Source organism: Pinus tabuliformis, chromosome Q, assembly GCF_031772625.1.
Source record: "Pinus tabuliformis cultivar Carrire ecotype Pingquan chromosome Q, CPIR1, whole genome shotgun sequence".
Classification (NCBI taxonomy): Eukaryota; Viridiplantae; Streptophyta; class Pinopsida; order Pinales; family Pinaceae; genus Pinus; species Pinus tabuliformis.
This window is the reverse complement of record NC_142296.1, coordinates 1,071,294,227-1,071,315,596: the sequence shown is the minus strand read 5'-3', so window position 1 is coordinate 1,071,315,596 and position 21,370 is coordinate 1,071,294,227. Positions and strand designations below refer to the sequence as shown.

The window sequence follows — 21,370 nt, the reverse complement described above, 5'->3', positions numbered from 1 at the left end:
GTTTATTCCTTATGAATATAGTTAGCATTTCCGAAATAGAAACCTTTCGCTGTTTAGTTTATTGCAATTACAATAAATTAATATTTTTATTTATTTATTTTTAATTCATTATGATTAAAAGAAAATTTGTCCACGTGTATGCTCCTATAACATGAATAACTTGAGTAGGAAAATATAGGATCAGAGGTTGTCAATGTTTTCGATTGGTGTTCATTCCGCTCCAGGTTCAAAGGCGTTTGTTTTGGCCTAATTAATTATTCCGGGTTCTTCGAGCCAACATGGCCCTCGGACCTACCACCGATTAATCTTTAATTTATAAGACAGGGTTATGTAGTCTCACTTGGACAAGTCGTAGACATATTCACCCTTGCTAGACTGTTTACAATTATAGTAATATATGACAAACTACACGTTATAAAACATGTAATAATTTGCGTGTCATTTTTAAATTCGTTTTTCAAATACAAGTTGTAGCAAATACGTGCTCCAAGCTGTCAAGTTCGACGTCAATTATACATTTAAAAAAAATAAAAAAAATCTTCCATTCACTCATATTTTTGAACAGTCAATTTTCTGACGTCGACGACACAGTCACTAGCAATATGGCCTACCTAGTGGGGTATTAAATGGCGGATCACATGGTAATTATATATATATAAATAAATAAATAAAGCCTCTGAATATAAAAAGCCAATTTGATTATATATAAAATGCCAATTTAATTACAACCGGCTTGATTGATTCATCTCTTGGTTAGAATAACCTTTGAGGGACGCAGGATATGCAGTTCTGCATTGAGTTTGTATTAAAATATGAAATATCAAAATCTAATTTATTTGCGGAATTAATGCATATGTATGTTTGCATGTTATTTATTATTTCAACCTTTTTTGTTGCATTTATCGTTAGCTAGGTTACTAGATATATACTTGCATTTCATTTGTAATAAATATGGTTCTGCTTATAGGCTTTATTTGTCATTCTAGAATTTTTCACTGCCATAATAATTAAATCGACGGTTCTTGCAGAATTGTCTTAACACTTAAAGTGTTTGGTTTATGTAGTGTTCTTTCAGAACCTAGTTCCTTCATAAGTTGGAAGGCATGTAGTGAAACTACAGTCACCTTAAAAAGGATCTGAGAATCATGTGTAGAAGGAAAAGTCCTATAGTAGTATCAAGTCATAAAGTCATCATCTCTGTGATTTAATAAGAGTCTGCGCTTATATATATGCTCAAGAGATCCGAACCTTAACAGCAATAGAGAAATTCAACTCTTGAATAGAATCATAGTGTTTATGAGATATAACAAGCCTATTCGAGAAGACTATGTTCATTGGTTGATGAAGCCCTGTTCAAAGGGTCAATCTCAGAATCATATATCAGTCTTTTGGTAGATAGTTAAATCTATGATAGAATCCCTAGATCAAGAGTCTAATCTGCAAAAGAAAGCTACAAGGACCAGATTTACTACAGAGAAGCAGTAAAGGAGATCTCTGGATAGTCCTCTACTACAAACAAGGAAGAGCATCAAGCATATAATCTTTGTCTACAGGAAATTTCTATACCTATAGCAGCTCCTAGAAGTTGAAAAATAGTGATATTGTCTCTTGTTCGTGTTTGATTCTTTTGGAAGAAAATCTTTGGTAGAAGCAACTAGTATCTTGAACTAGCCTTGAGCAGGCCGAGGTTTTTACATTTTTAAGTTTGTATAAGTTCTTCTGTGAAACCTTTCTTCAAGTTTGTGTGAAAACTTTTGTAGGTGTTTTCTTAATAGTTTTTACTTCAGAATATATATACAATGGACAAAAATATTTAAAATGAGGCCTCTAAAGAGTCAAATATGATATCTTCATTACTCAGAAAATCACCCCAGCCGTTATACATAATTTAGCCATATTACTATCACAATACCACAATAAAAGATCTAGGATTCCCACCTGTATATTCTCTTAATTTCCAATAAATTTCTGAGTTTGTGTGAAGGTTACAGTGATCCCTTTTTGCACATCAGTTTGTTATCTGTTGGCTGTAGGTGAACAATTTTCCACTATATTTCCAGTTAAATGATAACAGAACCAGACAATTGAGCTCAAGTGGTTATATATACCATTCACAATTATTCAACAAGGGATACACTACTATTAAACACCATGTGATGAGCAACTAAACATCTTTCATCAAGGAGAATAACTCAGAATTGCCAAGCTGATTTCTTAAATTTCATGAACAAGAAATGGCCGAGCTGGTGTGCAAGACACAGTTATCTACATGGGCAACACATAAATTAAATAAGAGTGGTACTTTGAGTTGGATAATTCTAGTGATTTTGATTCAATACATGGTAGTTGGAGAGATAAAGATAGTGCTCCTGACATTTCTGGGAGAGTAGGTTATTGTCTCCTGTTAACGCTCATAGAATGGAGATTTTTAAAAATAGCATTTTGGGAAAGAATTCCAGAATGTACACTCTGATGCTGGAAAATCTCTCAACCCTTCTATAGAAACAGTTAGAGAAGACATTAATGATTCCTTAGCGCGAAGGCAACACTTTGGCAGATGAAGAAACACATTTGAAATTGCAGAACCGATATGTTGAAGCTTTTTACCATGAATCTCAGGATATAGAGAGAAGTTTCCTTAAAAGAACACTTCCAATTAAACTAAGTGGTGAATTAATTCATGAATATGTAAAATTTAACATTATGGAGAGAATAATCGAATTCACAGGTAAAGGTTGAATTCAAGTTCTTCAAAAGATCCCCATATCTTGAATAAAGGATAAAGATTGGAACTTAATGGATAATTTGTTTAAAATATAAAATGATGTCGACATAGCAATGCAATTAGTTCCAATTACTAGGTTATGTGCCTTATCTTCTCTTAAGGTAAAGTCTGAGAGCATTGTATTGATGAAAATAATGGGAAAACAGAAGTATACGGACAAGGGAGGCAAAGATGCTTCTATAGCAAAGTGAGGCATAAATCTAAAACAAAAGCATTGAAACCCAATACAAATCATAGGCTTTAGGATAGCGAAAGGAAATTTATGTGCAATGCTTATCACTTTGGCATGACATTTTGCACTAACTTTTCAAGGAATGATTGTTGGGATGACATTCAGACCTAATTTAGCACTTCTTATAATTGATAAACACAACCTGAGCACAGGTTCCATGAGCATAAATACAACCTATAGGGCCGAGGTATTAAAAGAGTACTACCATTTAAATATAAAACAATGTATAGTGTATTATTGTTAGAGGAAATGTCGAGTACAAGATATGTTCCCCAAATGTTGTTGCATAACAAACAACATTATTGTTAAAAGAAATGAATTGAAGTCTATCTTTGCTAATGACTATACGCATGATGCATTTTGTTACCAAGTAAGATAAAAACCCAGCTAGTTGTTACTGGAGCAAAAACATATAGATCAATGAATGTTTGGGACATAACGATATGTGCTCGTAAGATCAAATATCAAGTGTCAGTTAACAATCCAAAGTCACAAGTTTTATGCACAATCAATACACGAAAGAATGATTTCAAATTATTATGCTTAAACAATGCTGGTACATGGATACCTAGATAAATCATGACTTATGTTATGAATGTGATATCTATAATTTTGTTTTTATTTTACATATCAACACGAATGATGAAATGAAAATCGTTATCTGAATACAATTGATTTTGATTATATCGATGCATATGTTATAATTTGTGGGCAAGTGTTTACTTGGCAGATAGTATCATTACCAAACCGACTACGTGATGACAAAACTCCAAGAACAATTGAAGCTCAATGAGATTCCATGATAGGGTATTGACCCTAATTCTACTAGGAGGGGTGGAGGTGTTGCCCACTGTTTATCCTCCAAAACCTGGAGTCATGGGAGGACTGTGTGAGTCACGCTCCCCTAGACGTGTGATGATGACTGCCGGATGCCTACGAGGAAATCAGGTCGATATAGTCGACGCTGCCATCCTTAGAGTTATGAATGGTTAGGTCAGTATAACTGACGCCATGACATACTCCAGTAGAGGACGGATAGGATGGGAGCAGAAGAGATTAGGAAGGATAGGATGATTTTAGAATAGCTGGGAACCTAGTTGGGACAAAGTATGACTATAAATTAAAAAATAAATAAATAAATAATATATATATATATATATATATATATATATATATAGATAGATAGATAAATAAATAAATTTATTTACGGGACATAATCCTTACACAAATTATATTAATCGTTAAATTAATTACTAATATACTATATAAACTCAACTTCGGGACGAAGTTTTCTTTGAAGGAGGGGTGTATGTAATGACCCAACTTGAGTTACTGATTATTAGCATGCTTACAAGACGTGTGTATGATAGCTACATACACATGCATCGCAAGCATTGCATTAGTATACATACTAATTTAATTATATAAATGTCTATGTAAGAAACTGAATTAGTTTTTAAAAAAAAAAGTATTAATTAATACTTTATTTAATAAGTAGTACAATAAAATATATTAATTTATTTTATTAATAAAATTTTATGTAAATAATAAATCATTATTATTACAATGGACAAGATTTATATTACTTCATAAATCTTTGGACAATTCATGACAAGGTACTTAAAAGAAAATACTTTTCTCGAAGTCGGTTAAGATGATAAAGATAAAATCTCATTTAATGCATAATGACCAACTCAAGTAAAAATATCTTAATGGATAAGGTTAAATCTTAAGATTAATTGGAGGAAAGAAAGGTGGGGTTTCTTGGGAGGAAAGAAACCTTCCCTATATAAGAAAAATCGAAAGGAGAAGTGGGCGGGGGGGGGAATACAGAGAAGGGTGATGGAAAATCAAACTGTTTGAGGGATGAGCCAAGGGCTGAATTTTGGAACTGTAAATTGGAAAATCTTCAACTGTTCTTGGAGTTTTGGGCACGGGGGGCCAGTGGACTTCCATTTTGAATTTCTCTGGATCTGGGTGGACTTCCATTTTGAAGTTCTCTGGATCTGGGAACCGCAAAGGTTGATCCCAGATAGGCAGGGAGGAATCAGTTGGTTTGGTAATGGAATTGATAAACTTGGAGCAATGTGATCAACAACAGATGGGAGAATCAGGTACGCAGATGCATTTAATCTATAGAATTTATTTGATAAAATTTTGCAAAAGAAATCTATCAATCTGATAAAAATTAATATCAGTCTTTACATTTGTTTGAAATGGAATATCAGTCTTTACAATTAACTCTGTGAAAAGAATCAATTGTGGTACTCGGCCGTAGAAATTCTCAAATCACTGGAAACTAATCCAGGTTTACCAAAGAATCCAAGTTCACCTCCAGGGGCTTCGAATGGTTAGTTTCAACCAAGTTTGACAAACTGCCAATAAACTAGCAGACTTACTGGCCAACCAAGGGGTGAAAAATGCAGATTGCGGGATGGCAAAAAAATGGCAGGAGATACCTCAAAACCATTTAAAGGCTCTCTGCGATGAACAAGCTGCAGAAGACAGAGAAGTTTTTCGATATCGGGCCAGGATGACAAGCAGGAATTGATTTTTCCAACAAGAACAACCACAACCTTTCAATATGTACTTGGTAGGAGGGCAAGCTAAGTTATGTCTCATTTTATCCCAGAGTCTGTTGAACGGGGTCCCCAGTTATTCGGATGGTAATTTGCTGGGTCATTTCCCAAACATGCACAGTATCGGGTTCAGGTTCCGTAGTAGGAATAGGCAGAACGCGAGGCCAATTTTTCCGGTAGCTGGAATTTTCCCCCTTTCAGCTTTCGGGCTTGAAAACCACGCCCCAATCGGTTTTCCGGAGATCGCACGAAGCTTGAGCGGTTTGTGGTTTTGCAGTTTCGGTAGCAATCCCATAGGGATTACAACACGTGGCAGGGTGGTTGATTTGGAAACTGCCCTCGATCGCACACTATCATTCCGTCGTGTTAGGTTGCACGAAATGATTCCTGGCCGTTTGATCCAGCAGCCCAGATCAACGGTTTGGATTGAACGTGTTGGTTTGTGGGGCCAGGTGGGTTATATCCATTCATCCTGTTTGGCGCATCTTTTACCTCTTCTGTGGTGTGTGGGTATTGTGTGGTCGGGGGTGACTGTTGTCGTTTGTCGGCTCCGGGGAGTATGTTTTTTCCAGAACTTCCCTAGTGGGTGGGGGTTCTTGTTACCTTTCCGTGTTTGTTTCTCATAAGTCTGGTGATTTCTATAGTAGGGTGGGGGGTCTTTGTCATTGGCAGGGATTCCTTTTTCCTGAGTTCTTGTAAATGAACGGGCTTTTTGTACAGTATGTAAGTTTTCTTTTGGATTAATGAAATAGAAGGATCGGCGCTTGCTTCAGCAAAAAAAAAACAAGAGATTTATATATGAAGTTCGTGGTTGTAGAAGCTCATATCCATGACTTTATGATCATCCGAATCTCTCTAACAAATTCCTAGATCCCCGAGGAGTTCATGAAAAGGCCAAGAGCTAAACTTCCTAGAATTAGCCCAAATTGTTGATACGATAGAATTCATCATTGTGAACGTTTACTTCTAAATCATTGTGATATCTTCTTCTTGTATAAAGTGAAATGGTGCATTAGGAATTGTGCTAGAATTCAAACAATTTAGAATCCACTGAAAAATTGTGGATAGTCATAGTTTGACCTTATGATCATCTTTTCCTCTCGAGACAAAGTGATATTCAACCTCCCAACCCCTTTTTTAGCCCCAAAAATGTTTGCAAGTCGGAAGCAATTTTGAAGCAAATGGTTGAGAATGAGATCAAAGGGGAAAATTGATGAGCAAGGCCAGTAGTTATGCACAATCAACAATTTCCTTTGAGGAAGCTAATTGTTGAGTAAGAGAAATGGCCTTGCCTTAGGAAGTAAGTGATTTCATATTTAGAGGGATTTTGTTGAGGCTATACGTTAAGAAAATATATAACTGCAAAAATGGCTTAATCTTCAACTAAGAGGGAAAATGTCAAATCTTCGAGTCTATTGGGAACCTAAGCAAGTCTAAGTTTATGATTTAATTGCTAGAGGCCTTTTCACCAAGAATAAAAACCAAGGAAGGTGTCAAAACTATATCTCTAAGAAAGGAACCTAGTAGGATAATCATTGAGTATGAGAGGTTGTGTTTGACTAGACAAATTGTTAGAAAATAGAGTTGAAGGAATGTTGGAATTGCCAAAATTAATAAAATTGTTTAGTTGGTGTAAGAGGGAATTGCTAAGGAATGCATTGATCCCTATTGAGCCAAGTGAATGATTTCTTGCATGTGTGGGAGCCTACCAAACTTATCAAATTTCCTTCTAGTTTTGAAAAGCAAATCATACTTGAAAACCAACTTTTTTTAGGAAGTTGACTAAAATCATTTAAGGAACACAATTACATGCTTCTACTATTCTAGAAGTTGAAGTAACTCCCTCTTGCTAAATTTACTATTCATTAGTTGTTGCCACCTCCACCATTCCCTATTCATTAGTGCTTATCACTTCCACCATTCACAATGTATGTGCACAAGAAATCAATAGTTGTTCAATAATGATAATGACTACACATCTTTTTCTAAAAAATTAAGAAACAATGCATCGATTTTGACTATGTATCATTAATTAAGAGATTGATCATTTAATAAACAAATTGGATCATGTATAATGCTAATTATGCAAAAAGGGTTCATCTTTAAACAATTGCATGCATTGATAATAAAGGATTGAAGCAATATTTTACATTGGTGGGAGCAATGAAAGGTCATGTTAAAAGTTGAATTATCAAGGGAAGACAATGTCAATTAACACCTGCATTTGAACACGATAGACTAACTCAAGCCACTATAGTGGAATATTAGGCAACAAAGTACATGCAAGTACACTTTGTGGAGTTATATTACCCCATACTTCATTGTGTCTTATCATGATCAATGCAACGTGATCGACAATATCAATTTCAAATTAAATTTAAAAATCGATTCATACAACAAAGTTCAAGAAACATTGGACCCTAAATGCAAATGTAAGGCCTACAAATTTCCTAGCAAACAATAGTATGCAAATTAGGCTATCCTCAATTAAGAGCTATTGGAAACACCACCTTACTTATTTAGGAAAACAAATGGAACCATGTGTTGTAATTGATTTACCTAGAAATAAGGGGTTGGGGATATGGTGTGTTTCTCAATCCCTAAGGCCTAGGGTTTGTTAAGGGCATCAACACTTCCCTGGATGTTCATGAGAGAGATGAAATTGATAAGGAAGTTTACATGGTGAATTGGTGGTTATAAGGTTGGTGGTTATCCATACACAAAATTAACATGGTGTATATTCGATATTGTATAATGAAATGGATTTACGTCTATATACAACATATTTATCTCATTCAAATATTTCACAGGGGTTCATGATTTTATAGAAGAGGGGGTGGATGATGAATTCTCTCTCCAAATTTTCATTATCTAATTTAGTTTTCTAAATTGATAATTTTACTAATTTGAGTTAGAATAAAAATGCAATATGATTTATGACATGTTTGATTCTTCTTGATGGCTTCAGGTTTTAGGATTGATGTCTCGAGGAATTGACAATTGGGGTCATGTAAGTTCACAACATATTTTAAGGTTATCATATTTATAGAAATTTATAGTGGCATGAAAGTTATATATAATCTCTTCACATACTTTTAGGAACACTTGAGAAGACACGCTAATGGTAATTTCCTCTCTTCAGATTGGGGGATTGATTGGTGGAGCTTCATTGTCATGGTTGTTGGGCCCCGCACTCTCATTTGAATCCACTCAAGTGGGAAGAGTGTTGGTAGACAAGCCACCAATTGCTTACATTCTTAGTTGGAGAAGAAGACATCTACAATAAATTTAGATTTAGTTTTGCACTATTATTTCCATCCATGCTTATGATATGTAACAACTTCAAAAAATTTCAATGTTGGACAATCGCTCTTTAAACTTGAATTTGAGCAGTGAAATTCAATTTGTACAATTTGTATTCTCTATTTTATCATACTGGCCTTTGAAGAGATTTCATCTTATTGCTACAAATATAACTTATCTATGACTTTATAGATTATAAGGAGAGTATTTATGTAATGTGGGCAACATATCCTATTTTAGATACCCTTTAAATGCTATACTCTAATCAAGTGTCAAAAGTACATGTTGACTTTTTTCGGTTCTATAACCCTCTTTTGTGTAAAGTAGGATCATTATTCCTTATAGGTTCATATTTATATGGAAAAGATATCTGGCTATGCAGTGACCACTAATAACTATCCATTTTCTCAAATCTATTTAGTACATAGCCTTATTGGCAAAGAATATTGCATGTCAGATGAAACACCATTAGAAACAAGTTTGTATTATTGTAGAATTAGTATTCCTAGATTAACACCACCAAGACATCAAAACAACCCAATCAACTACATTGCCATGGGAAGTGTACAACAAAACTTAATCATGGGAAGTGATTTTAATTTCAAATATTTGTGTTTTTAGATTGAACTCGTACTAGCAAATATTATGTAATAAAGAATTCATGTAGTTGGTATTTATATTTCACTAGTGTAAACATTGCCAAAATTTACCATAATTTGTTTTCAATGATTGAGTTGTCCTTAATACATTTCCTTAGACTAGGATTTGAATATGGTATTTGGTGACAACAATTCAATGCATCATTTTGATAACAATGGTTAACACAACCATCTATAAGGATTTTAATGTGAAAATATAGCGTCATCACTATTAGATAAAAAACAAAATAGACGTAAGGAGACCTTGACTAAGTTAGAACTAAATTAGCAAGGCCAAAACAAACTAGGATATATATCTTTTCAAGGAAAACATCGTGGGACTCCCCCCCTCCTTCACCCCATAATATTTTAGTAGAGGGTGGCACAACTGTTAGTCACAATAGCAACTAATAACCTCGAGGGATTTGACTAGATTTAAATCTATGACCTATGACCTCCTTGTGGGAAACATGCCTTGGGGGAATGGTTCAACCATTTGAGCTAGCCATTAGGGTTAACAAATTAGGATATTTTGCAACTAGACAAGACAAAATTAAATAAATAAAAGTTTGGTACACTTGCTTAGCATAATGTCCATTTTCTCCATGTAGTACTCCAAAAGGAAATAGAAAAACATTATAAGTATAAAATGTTGGAAAAGGAGAATCTTTATGACAGGGATAATAGGGGTTATGGCAATTGTTTTGTCCAAACAACTAATTACATTCCTTTTTAAACATTCCAATTAAGTTGATCCATTTATAGCTTAGGCTTTAAGGCAACTTCGATTTTATTCATTTTTTTTTCACTGTTGTTATCATGTTGCTTGATTATATATATTATTTTCCTAAAATTTGGATACCCTTTAAAACCTTAAGTTTTTCAGATTGAGAGATCGGAAATTCCACAATTTGCATTTTTATGTCTACGTTTCAAGTCTAGAACAAGACTCATCTTCATGACTGAATCTACAAAGAAGAGAAAAATGGAAGCTATAAATATGAGATGCAACGCTGCAAGGGTGGGGAGCTGACCAACTCAAGGAAAGGAATCACTTTTTTATTTAATCAGAATTTTCATTTTAATTCATTTTTTATTTTTAATAATGGATTTATTTTGACACTTAATTAATAAATTTTAATTTAATTTAATTATAAATCTTTTTATGACTTTTAATTTTGGATTAGAGGAGTAGTATTAATTTTTTTTTTATTAATTATTTTAATTTATGATTTTTATAAACTTATGTTTTAGTTTATTGCTAATAAATTTTAATATAAATCTTATTATGCCTAATTAATATAAATCTTATTATTAATAAACTTATTACTAAACTTATGTTTTAATTAGAATTTTCATTTTAGTTTTTTATGTTTTATAATAATGGATATTCTCTGCCTCTTTTTAGTTAGAATAGATAAATTTATTTTCACACTTCATTAATAAATTTCATTTTAATTAAATAATAAACCTTTTTTTTTTTTAATTTTTAGAATAGAGCCGTGTTAATTTATTATTTTATTAATAATTTTAATTTATAGTGTTAACAAACCTATGTTTTAGATTATAGTTAATATATTTTAATATAAATCTTATTATACCTAATTTAAAAATCATGTTATTAGTAGATATAAGCAATATTAATTATGACTGTGATATTAATAATTATTAATATTATTATTATAGGGGAAAGAGGGGTAGGAGTGGGGTAACAAAGGTTTGAGCCAAAGAAGGGAGGGGCAGATGGAATCCTAGTAAAAGGGTGAAATAAGGGACAAGGTTAATAAAATTCACTAGGGTGAAGCATGAGAGGGTGATAGGGAAATTTGAGAAGAAGAGGGAAAATGTGATAAAACATCCATGGGAGAGATTGGGAGGAGCAGGGAGAGGAGATGAGGGACTGATAAAGAATGTAAAGATGATAAGAAAGGGGAAACACATTATTCCTTGGTATTGCTGGGGAGAAGGGAAATCCAATTTCTGCTAACTTCTAAGCCTCCATCCCTATTGAGGTTGTGAGGGTGCTTGATGATTTCAAGGGCCTCTCGTACTTTAAGTTTAAAATGATGTTTTTCATTTGCAATGATCTTTGTGTCTTCAAGGCAGATATGGTGGTTGGTCTTGAGAAAAATTCCTCTCCATTAGTAAGTATCTAGATCTAATAACAAATATCCATATCGATTAAATTTGACCCTTGTAATGTAGGGTGCCTATTATTATTTAATTATTTATTTTTACACAAATCAATATTTTTATGTTCCCTTGGAGCTACAATTGCTTTTATACATTAGTTATTGTTTAACTTCTCTAATTCATTTATATCACTTTCCTTATCATTTTATAATGGTCATGGCTTATGATAATACATCTGGAAAAGATTAAGGTTTATTATACAACTTGGAGATTAGAGAGAATGGGAGGCAAAAAATCTTCATATTGAACAATAACATTATTAAACATGCACAAGGCCTACTATACTACTTGGTGATTTGAGAGATATTGGTCAATAGATGTTTCTATTCATCAACCCTTTGAGATGAACTAGAGTTTTATGATGTGTGTTCGATTAGTGAATGTGAAAAGAGTGAGCTTTCCAACCTCTACTCCTTATTCGAGTTGATGGTCCAATCACTTTAACACGTAGTTAAGATTATCAAAGAAACCAATCTGAGGTAAAGGAACTTCAATAAGTTAGTTTATTTCTTTGCTATATAGGAATTAAGGCATAATGAGTGGAACCAAAGACCTTGATATGCCTCGTTGAAGGAATGTCCCATATTAAAGAGTGTTCTATCCATTCTTTCTACTACACCATTTTGTTGAGGATTGTATGCAACAATGGTGTTGAATTTTGTAACTATGGTCGGTCTTCATGATATATATTTGGCCACTTGATGTATTTATATTGATTATTGTAAAACATATTTAAATGCTATAATCAAAAGAAAAATATTTTTGAGTCAAAGTCCATTGCAACTTTTAAAGGAAGAAAATTTGAATTTTGAAATTGAAATTTTTGGCTCCAATTTTGTCAAGTCGACCCAGGGCAAAGGACACACCCACTCGACCCAACAGATCACTATGGGCAACTCAACCTCATTCTCTTGGCACCAATTCACACTTCCTCTAGAAGACATTTTCTGGGCATCTTAGTGAATATCAAGAAGGTCAAGGAGGACGAAAAATAAGATGAATTGCTTCTCTTTCTCTCTCTCTCTCTCAAGATTACATGTGTGGATTGTTTCTCTCTCTTATGACTCGCAAATTTTCTAAGCAATTCTGTTGCAGGGGGCCAAAATTCTGGGCAATTGCAGGGGCCAAAATTCTAGGGTTATTGGAAGTTGCAGGATGGCCAAAATTCTGGGTCAGATCAGCGAGAGCAAATTGCTGGATTAGATTGGGAGGCTTGACTTGGAGGTGTTGACTAGGTTTGACCATAGGTCTATGTATGTCTCTTGTTGAATAGAATAATTTCACTATTGAAAAGGTTGTAGGGTTTTACCCCTTGGTGGGTTTTCCTAAGGTAAATCTTGTCTTCTCTTTTTTCATTGTGATCTCTATTGTTCTATTGTTCTTGTATAAGTTGAATTTCTAAAGTATAATTGTTGAATGATATACTGGAATAATATAAAATGCAATCAATATCAAATGTAATTTTCAGTATTTCAAAAATATTGTGCTAATCTCTATTGCACTCATAAAATCAACATGGTATCGAATCTTTGGTGAACAAAGGAATATAGAGATCACATTTGAAGAAATCCTACACTGAGATCACTTTTAGTCCTTCTTGTTGATTTTTATCCATGGCTTCCTCTATGAAATATGAGAACAAATTGGAAGGAGCCTCAAACTTTAGAGCTTGGAAACTTAGAATTGATCTTATTCTTGCGAAGAATAAAATTTTAGATATTGTGGCAGGTAAGGTTGTTGAACCAGTAGATAATGCAGGGAAGGAAAAGTTCAAGGAAGATGACATCACTGCATCAATCTTATTGGACTCCATTAGAGATCATCTAATTCCCTACATTGATAATCTTGATACTTCCAAGAATATGTATGATGCCCTAACAAATCGATTTACCATCAAGAATGTTGATCAAGCCATGAATTTGAAGAATGAGCTTCATGATGTAAGGATGAAAGATGATGATATTGTGGCTTCATATTTTGTAAGGATTTCACAAATAAGAGATCAAATTCAAGCAATTGGATAAACATTTTCTTGAAATGAACTTGTGACTACAACACTATGGTCTACCTAGATCATGGGATGCATTTGCAACATATATAAGCAACTAGAAGGAAGCTCCTTCATTTGAGCAACTACAAACCTCTTGTGTTGAAGACAAATCAAGGCTTATATCAAGAGATAAAAAGGAACAAGCTTCTCAAGCATTTGCAGCTCGCTTCAAAATAATTAGAGGAAAGAAGAAGGGTGGCTTTCAAAACAAGAAGTCAAGAAGAAGATGACCTCCTCCCCAAAGGAAGAAGGATATTTCAAGAAGTCAATGATATGGTTGTCATAAATTTGGAAATTTCAAAAGGGATTGTCTTGAATTGGCTAACAACAAAAATAGAAAGGGAAAACAACATGCTTCTGTAGTCGATGTTGAAGATGAACATCCAAAGAAGCCTGAAGGTGACAAAGATTTCTTTTACTTTTATGCTCTAACAGGGTCTATTGCAGATGATGATGATATGTGGTTGGAAGATAGTGGTTCTTCAAGACATATGATAGGAGATCATGGTAATTTCTCTAACATGATGGAGGAGATTATCTCAAAGGGTGGAACTTGGAGAAAACTACATCTATGCAGTCAAAGCAGTTAGAAAGACATGCATTGAGCTGGAATCTGGTAACAACGTACATCATAACAATTTTCTATATGTATTAGGTTTGAAAAATAATCTAGTCGCTATTTCATGTTTAGAAGATGAAGGGTTGAAAAATAAAAGTACTTGTATGGTCCAATGGCTCTAGTATAGATGATGCTAGGGTTATTGGGATTCGTGATGGAAGACTATATAGACTCATGAGTCAACCAGCTCAAGCCCTAGTACATGATGAAATCAATCCAAGTGAGCTATGGCATAGAAGATATGTTCACCTTCATTGTAGAACATTTACCTGAATTGAATCAAATAGTTTTAGGCATCGTTGAATTACAGATAGATCATGAAGGTGTTTGTAAAGGTTGTGCACTTTGAAAGAACATCAAGAAACCATTCCCAAGTAGCAACAATAAATCTAAAGAAGTTTTAAATTTGATCTAATGTATGCAGTCCAATCCCTGTTAGATCACTTAGAGGTTCATTATACTATGTGACATTTATAATGACTTCTTTCTTAAGACATGGATCTATCTCATGAATACCAAGGATGAAGTCTTCATGGACTTTCAGAAATTCAAAGTTAAAGTGCAAAACTTGACTGGTAAGAAGATCACGATTTTGAGATCTGACAATGGAGGAGAATATACCTGGAAAGAACTTGTTGCTTTCTGTAAGAAAGCTGGGATTAAGAGGAAGTTGATTATCCCCTATAATCCTCAACAAGATGGTGTAGCAAAACAAAATAATAGGTCCATTGAAGAATATGTCAAGGCCATGATGTGTGATTGGGATTTTCCATTGTTCTTATGCGGAGAAGCATCATTGATGATTGTTTATATTCAAAATCGAAGTCCTCATCGAATTCTAGAAGATATGACTCCTGGAGAAGTATTCTTTAGATGAAAGCCAAAGGTTGGACATATGAGAAGCATTGGTTTCCCTGTCTACATTCATGTTCCTAAGGATGAAAGGAACAAGCTTGAACCTTCATGAAATAAAGGCATATTTGTTGGTTACAATGAATCATCAAAGGCTTATAGAGTCTACATTCCAGAGCAACAAAGGATTGAGGTTAGTTGGGATATCACTTTTGATGAGAAAGTTACATATTGGAAGTCTAAGGAAGTCTCCATGGATTCCTATGATGAAGTAAATCAGGAGGCTTCGAAGGAAGAACATTCTAGTTCTATAGAACATCCTGAAGAGGCAGAAGGGCCTTGTAAACCAGTGGAACTGGTTGTTGTGCCAAAAATCAGAAAGAGACCAACATGACTTAGATATGCTATGGAAGAAGTAGAAGGACATGCAACTCTTGATGGCACATCCAGAGAAATTAAAAAACCTAAGATTTTCTCTAGCTATGCAACTCTTATGACTAACCTCATTGATCTAGAGCCTTCCACTTATGAAGAAGTAGCTAACCAATAAGTATGGAAGGAGGCCATGAATGAAGAATACTAATCCATCATGAAGAATGATCTTTGGGAAATTGTGTCGAGGCTAGATGGGTAGTCAGTAGTAACTTCCAAGCGGATATACAAGATCAAGCATGTTGTATATGGAAGTATTGAAAAATACAAGGCCCGATTCGTGGCTAGAGGGTTCTCTCAGAAAGGGAGAAAATTATGATGAGACCTTTGCTCCAGTTGCGAAGTACACCTCCATTAGATCCGTTATTTCTCTTGTAGCTTTGTTGGGATGGAATTTACATTAGATGGATGTGAAGACTGCTTTTCTCAATTGTGTGATTCAGGAAGAGGTGTACATAGAGCATCCTCAATGGTTTGAGGTGCATGAAAAGGAATCTCATGTTTACATGTTAAAGAAGGTCTTGTATGGACTCAAGCAAGCTCCAAGAGCTTGGTATGCTTGTATTGACAACTATCTGACGAGATTGGGATTTACCAAGAGCGATGTTGATCCAAACCTCTATTTTAAGGTTGTAAAGAATGCACCTGTGATCCTATTGCTATATTTTGATGATTTGTTTTTGACAGGTGTTGAGCCTCTCATTATTTAGTGCAAGAAGTAGTTGGCTTCCGAGTTCGATATGAAGAATCTTGGTTTGATGCATTATTACTTAGGACTAGAATTATGGAAAAAAGCTAGCGAAGTCTTCCTTGGTCAAGGGAAGTATGTTATTGAGATCCTTCAGAACTTTGGCATGATGGACTATAAATCTATGGCTACTCGCATCGTGACTAACTTGAAGAAGCTAAGAGGCTCATAATCTAGTTTGATAGATCCATCTATGTACGAACAATTGATTGGCCCGTTGATGTCTTTGGTTAACACCAGGACAAGCATTTGCTTTGTTGTTAACATGTTGAGCCATTTCCAAATGGAACCGAGACATGAGCATTGGATTATAGCAAAGCACATTTATGAGATATCTACATAGTACTATGAACTTTGGATTGAGTTATGTTGCAAAAAAGGATGTACAACTTCAGGGATATACATATGCTAATTGCGCAAGTAGTGTTGATGATAAAAATATGCTCTTCAGTTTGGGCTCCAATACGATATCTTGGATGAGAAAAAAGCAGAGATATGTTGCACTTAGCACTGCAGAAGCTGAATATATTGCAACCAATGAAGCATGTACAAAAGCGGTATGGCTTTGGAAAATGTTTGTAGCATTGTTCGACTAGGAGTTGGAATCGACGATGATACATTATGATAATCAAAGTTGTGTGAAGCTTTTAGAGAATCATGTGTTCCATGATAGATCAAAGCATATTGAGATTAAGTACCACTACATCCGTGACATGGTGCAGAGGAGAGTAGTAAGGCTTGAGTACATCTCCACTGATGAGTAGACAATTGATATATTGATGAAGCCATTTCCCAGAGAGAAGTTGGGGCTTGTGGCGATTACTCCTCATTAAGAGGGAGTGTTGATATGACACCAACGTGGATGGAAATTCTTCCAAAAGGGAGAATGGTCTAAGAGGTCTAGAGTGCTCCCTTGATAAGGTTGAGTGAGTGCCTCTCAATGAGGAGACTTGATTACTCCCCATGAAGGGTTGAGTAAAGTCTACACTCGATCACTCCCCAAGAGAGGGTTGAGTGAGGTTTGTTAGCATATAGACCTTATCGCTCCCTAAGAGAGGGTTGAGTGAGGTCTGTTAGCATCAAGACTTGATCACTCCCAGGTAAGGGTTGAGTGAGGTATTTCAGCATCGAGGCCTAGAGTGCTCCCCAAGAAGGGTGAGGAAGTGCTCCCCATGAGGGTTGAGTGAGTGCTCCCTAGGAGGGTTGAGTTTTAGCATTTTGGTCTAGTGAGAGGCCATGGGTTTTGAGGACCGATTACTCTAGAGGAGCGAGTCATGATATGTTAATGATAAGCCATAGGTTATGTCCCAACCATAATATGGCTACTAGCGGATATTGATGGTAGATGATGATGCTAATTGCGATGATGTTGATGATGATTTGATACAACCTTTTCCTTAGAGAAATTTGTCAACTTGGGAACATCTATGGCAATCATTATGAATACCTCCCTAGTTAAAAGGGAGTGTTGAATTTTGTAACTATGGCCAGTCTTCATAATGCATATTTGGCCACTTGATGTATTTATATTGATTATTGTAAAGCATATTTAAATTCTAGAGTCAAAAGAAAATTATATTTTTGAGTCAAAGTCCCATTCTAACATTTAAAAGAAGAAAATTTGGATTTTGAAATTGAAAATTTTGGCTCCAAGTTTCTCATGTCGCCCTCCCTCCAAGTCAAGTTGGCCCAGGGCAAAGGATACACCCATTTGACCGAACATATCACTATATAAAGGCAACTTGACCTCATTCTCTTGGCACCAATTCACACCTCCTTAAGAAGACATTTTATGGGCATATTAGCAAAGATCAAGAAGGAAAAGGAGGACGAATTACATCTCTTTCTCTCGCTATCAAGCTCACACATGTGGATTGTTTCTTTCTCTTCTGGCTTGCATATTTTCTAGGCAGTTTTGTTGCAAGGGGTTGGAATTTTGGGCAATTACAGGGGGACGAAATTTTGGGGTTACTGGGAGTTGCAAGAGGGTCGAAATTCTAGGTCAGATTAGAAAGAGCGAATTGTTGGATTAGATTGGGATGTTTGACTTGGAGGGGCTGACCAGGTTTGACCATAGGTCTAGGTGTGTCTCTTGTTGAAAAAAATAAATTATCTATTGAAAAGGTTGTTGGGATTTTCCCCTTGGTAGGTTTTCCAAGGGTAAATATTGTCTTCTCTTTGTACATTATGGTCTCTATTGTTCTACTGTTCTTGTATAAGTTGAATTTCTGAAGTATAATTGTTGAATGATATATTGGAATAATTTAAAAGAAGATCAATATCAAAATAAGTTATCAACAAATGGTTTGATGCATGATCCCATGTTGGAAAAGGTATCTTTCAAATGCATTAAAATCACATTTCCTTTCATTATTAGTAAGAAGAGTGCCAATAGAAGATTGAGATTCATTTTCAATTCATAGATGAAAATTTGAAAATGTTTCAAATGCTTGACATTTATGTTTCAACAAATAAACCCAACACATCCTATTGTATTCATATATAAGTGTCATGATATTTATTACAAAGGTAGATGCAATAGTCATGGGACCACACAAATCAAAGTGTATCAACTCTAGCTTTATATGTGCTCTCAAAGTCAAATTATGAAAAGGTTGCTTGTTGTCTTTACCAAGGATGCGTGCCTCACATTACTTCAAAATCCATGGAATGGTGGGAAAATTTAAAAACAACATTTTTTTGCAACATATGAAGACCATCATAATTGATGTCTCGAAATCTAGCATGCCACAAGAAATTGGATTAAAATGTACCTTCATCATAGTTAGAGAGAGGTATGAAAAAATTTTGTACTTCAACAATCCTATCTTGTCATGATGACCTTGTTGTCAAAAGGCACCTTTAATTTTTCCATCAAACATGTGAATAGTATGGCCTTGTTATCGAATGCGAACAAGAGATATAAAGTTCCTCTACAACTTACGAAGATAGAGAACATCATACAAAATAAAATCCAAGAATCCAAGAAATTTGAGCATAATGCTTCCAATTCCCATATGGTTGAGACTAAAACCATCTGCAAAGTTTACCACACTCTATATTGTCATTTTATTCTAAAAAAAGTCTCTCCAAAACATCATGTGGTAAGGAACACTAGTGTCAATTAAAGAGGTGTCTCTCCAAGAAATAAATAAGGTTTTGAACAAATATTTATTTATGCCAATATTGCAATGAGTAATAATAGGACGAGTCGGTTTAGGAGCTTTATCTTCCTTTTTTTTCTTTTTTTCCCTTTTTTTCATACTTGTCTTTGATCTTCTCCCATGAGATCCTATGTGTCTTTGCTTCATGTCCATTCTTGCCACAATGGACACAGAGAATATGAAATTCCTCACCACAACAAGTTGAAGCTTGTCTTTGAGGTTGTTTTCTTGTGCCCATATTGTTCTAACTCATTAGAGAAAATTCCAAGCTCAAAGGATTTAAACCTTGTTGCAAGACATCAAGAAGATATTTGTCATATGCCATAGCTACAATACCATTGTCTTCATCCACATATGTTATAACAAACTATGCATATGTATTGAAAAGGAAAAGGTCGTGCATATTTTAGTTCTCATCTCAACTAGGGAGAGGCCCATGTTTCCATATTCTCGTGCATACATATTGAATCCCCAAAGAGTATTGTTATATTTTACATTGACAATCAAAGCCATGACTGCTCCTAATAACAACATGAGGAATGTTACCTCAAAGTAGACACAATGTAAACTTTGAAACGGGAACTGAAATGATTACCTGTTTCGTTGAGGTAGCATAAAAGTCAACCGATTCTGAAAAGTGGTGATGTAGAATAAATATATTTTTTTTTTCGAAGCAAATTTTTGACATTTTAAATTTTCTTATGTATCAAATATAAATATTTGTTTTTAAATGTTAGTGATTTTCATGATGATTTTGAAATGTGTTGATGCAGCATCAACCACCTTTTTTTAGAGGGCTTATTTTTTACACTTTATATTTTCTAATATATTAACTGTGGATATTTTTTTTAAATGTTACATTTTTTGACACTTCAATTTTTTTTATGTCCAATTATTTTTTAAATGTTGATTACTTAACAAATTTTCTAATTGTCTTATTTCTCTTTTTGTTTAAATGTTGATTACTTAAAAAAACAAATACAAAAATATATATAAAAAAGACAAAGAAACATAAAAAATGTAAAATATATATATATATATATATATATATATATATATATCTTGTAAACGATAAAAATTTGGATTTTTTTTAAACTATAAAAATAAATAAACAAAAATAGAACAATTAAAAAAAACTAAAAATATAATAAAAAAATTAAAGAGAAACATGATTTCAAAAAAAAAAAAAAAAACAAAAAAAACTAGAAAATTAAACCAAAAAAATTAAAACAATTTTAAATAATTTAAAAACAAAAATAAAAACAAACTAACAAAAGTTAAAAAACTATTAAAATTAAATTTAAAAATTAGAGAAACAAAAAAAAAAATGATAAACATAAAACAAAAAAAATCAAATTTAAAAAAGAAAACATAATTAATTAAAAATTTTAGAACATTAATGTTAAAATATTAAAAAAAAATCGTAGGGTGGAGCTGAAATCTGATTCTGAGAATCGGATTTCAGCTCCACCCACCTAAAAAAAAAATTGTGTAATTTGTTTTTAGAAGTGGGCGGGTCTGAAATCCGATTCTGAGAATCGGATTTCAACCCCGCCCAGGGGCCCGGGGGGTGTGGCCCCTTAACAAAAAAAAGAATTGTTAATGTTTTTTTTAGTGGGTGGGGCTGAAATCCAATTCCTAGAATCGGGTTTCAGCCCTGCACACTTAAAACAAATATATATATATATATATATATATATATATATATATATATATATATTGTTAATATTTTTTTTTTAAATGGGCGGAGCTGAAATCCGATTCTTAGAATCGGA

General features: G+C 34.0%; 2 protein-coding genes across 2 annotated transcripts in view; both read left to right on the top strand.

The window, feature by feature from the left end:
- The window catches only part of RBL10 (RHOMBOID-like protein 10), a 234,964-nt gene extending 225,822 nt beyond the window's left edge, over positions 1 to 9,142 (top strand). The window contains exons 9-10 of the mRNA XM_089385787.1: positions 8,565 to 8,606; positions 8,739 to 9,142. Of these exons, the coding sequence (XP_089241913.1) occupies positions 8,565 to 8,606; positions 8,739 to 8,882 (186 nt within the window). The 3' untranslated portion in view covers positions 8,883 to 9,142. The remainder of the gene's footprint in view (positions 1 to 8,564; positions 8,607 to 8,738) is intronic.
- Positions 9,143 to 13,343: 4,201 nt separating this feature from the next.
- On the top strand, positions 13,344 to 13,754 carry LOC149223248 (uncharacterized). The gene has a single exon (XM_089387844.1). It carries the CDS (start codon positions 13,344 to 13,346, stop codon positions 13,752 to 13,754), a length of 411 nt encoding a protein of 136 aa, XP_089243970.1.
- Positions 13,755 to 21,370: the final 7,616 nt, after the last annotated feature.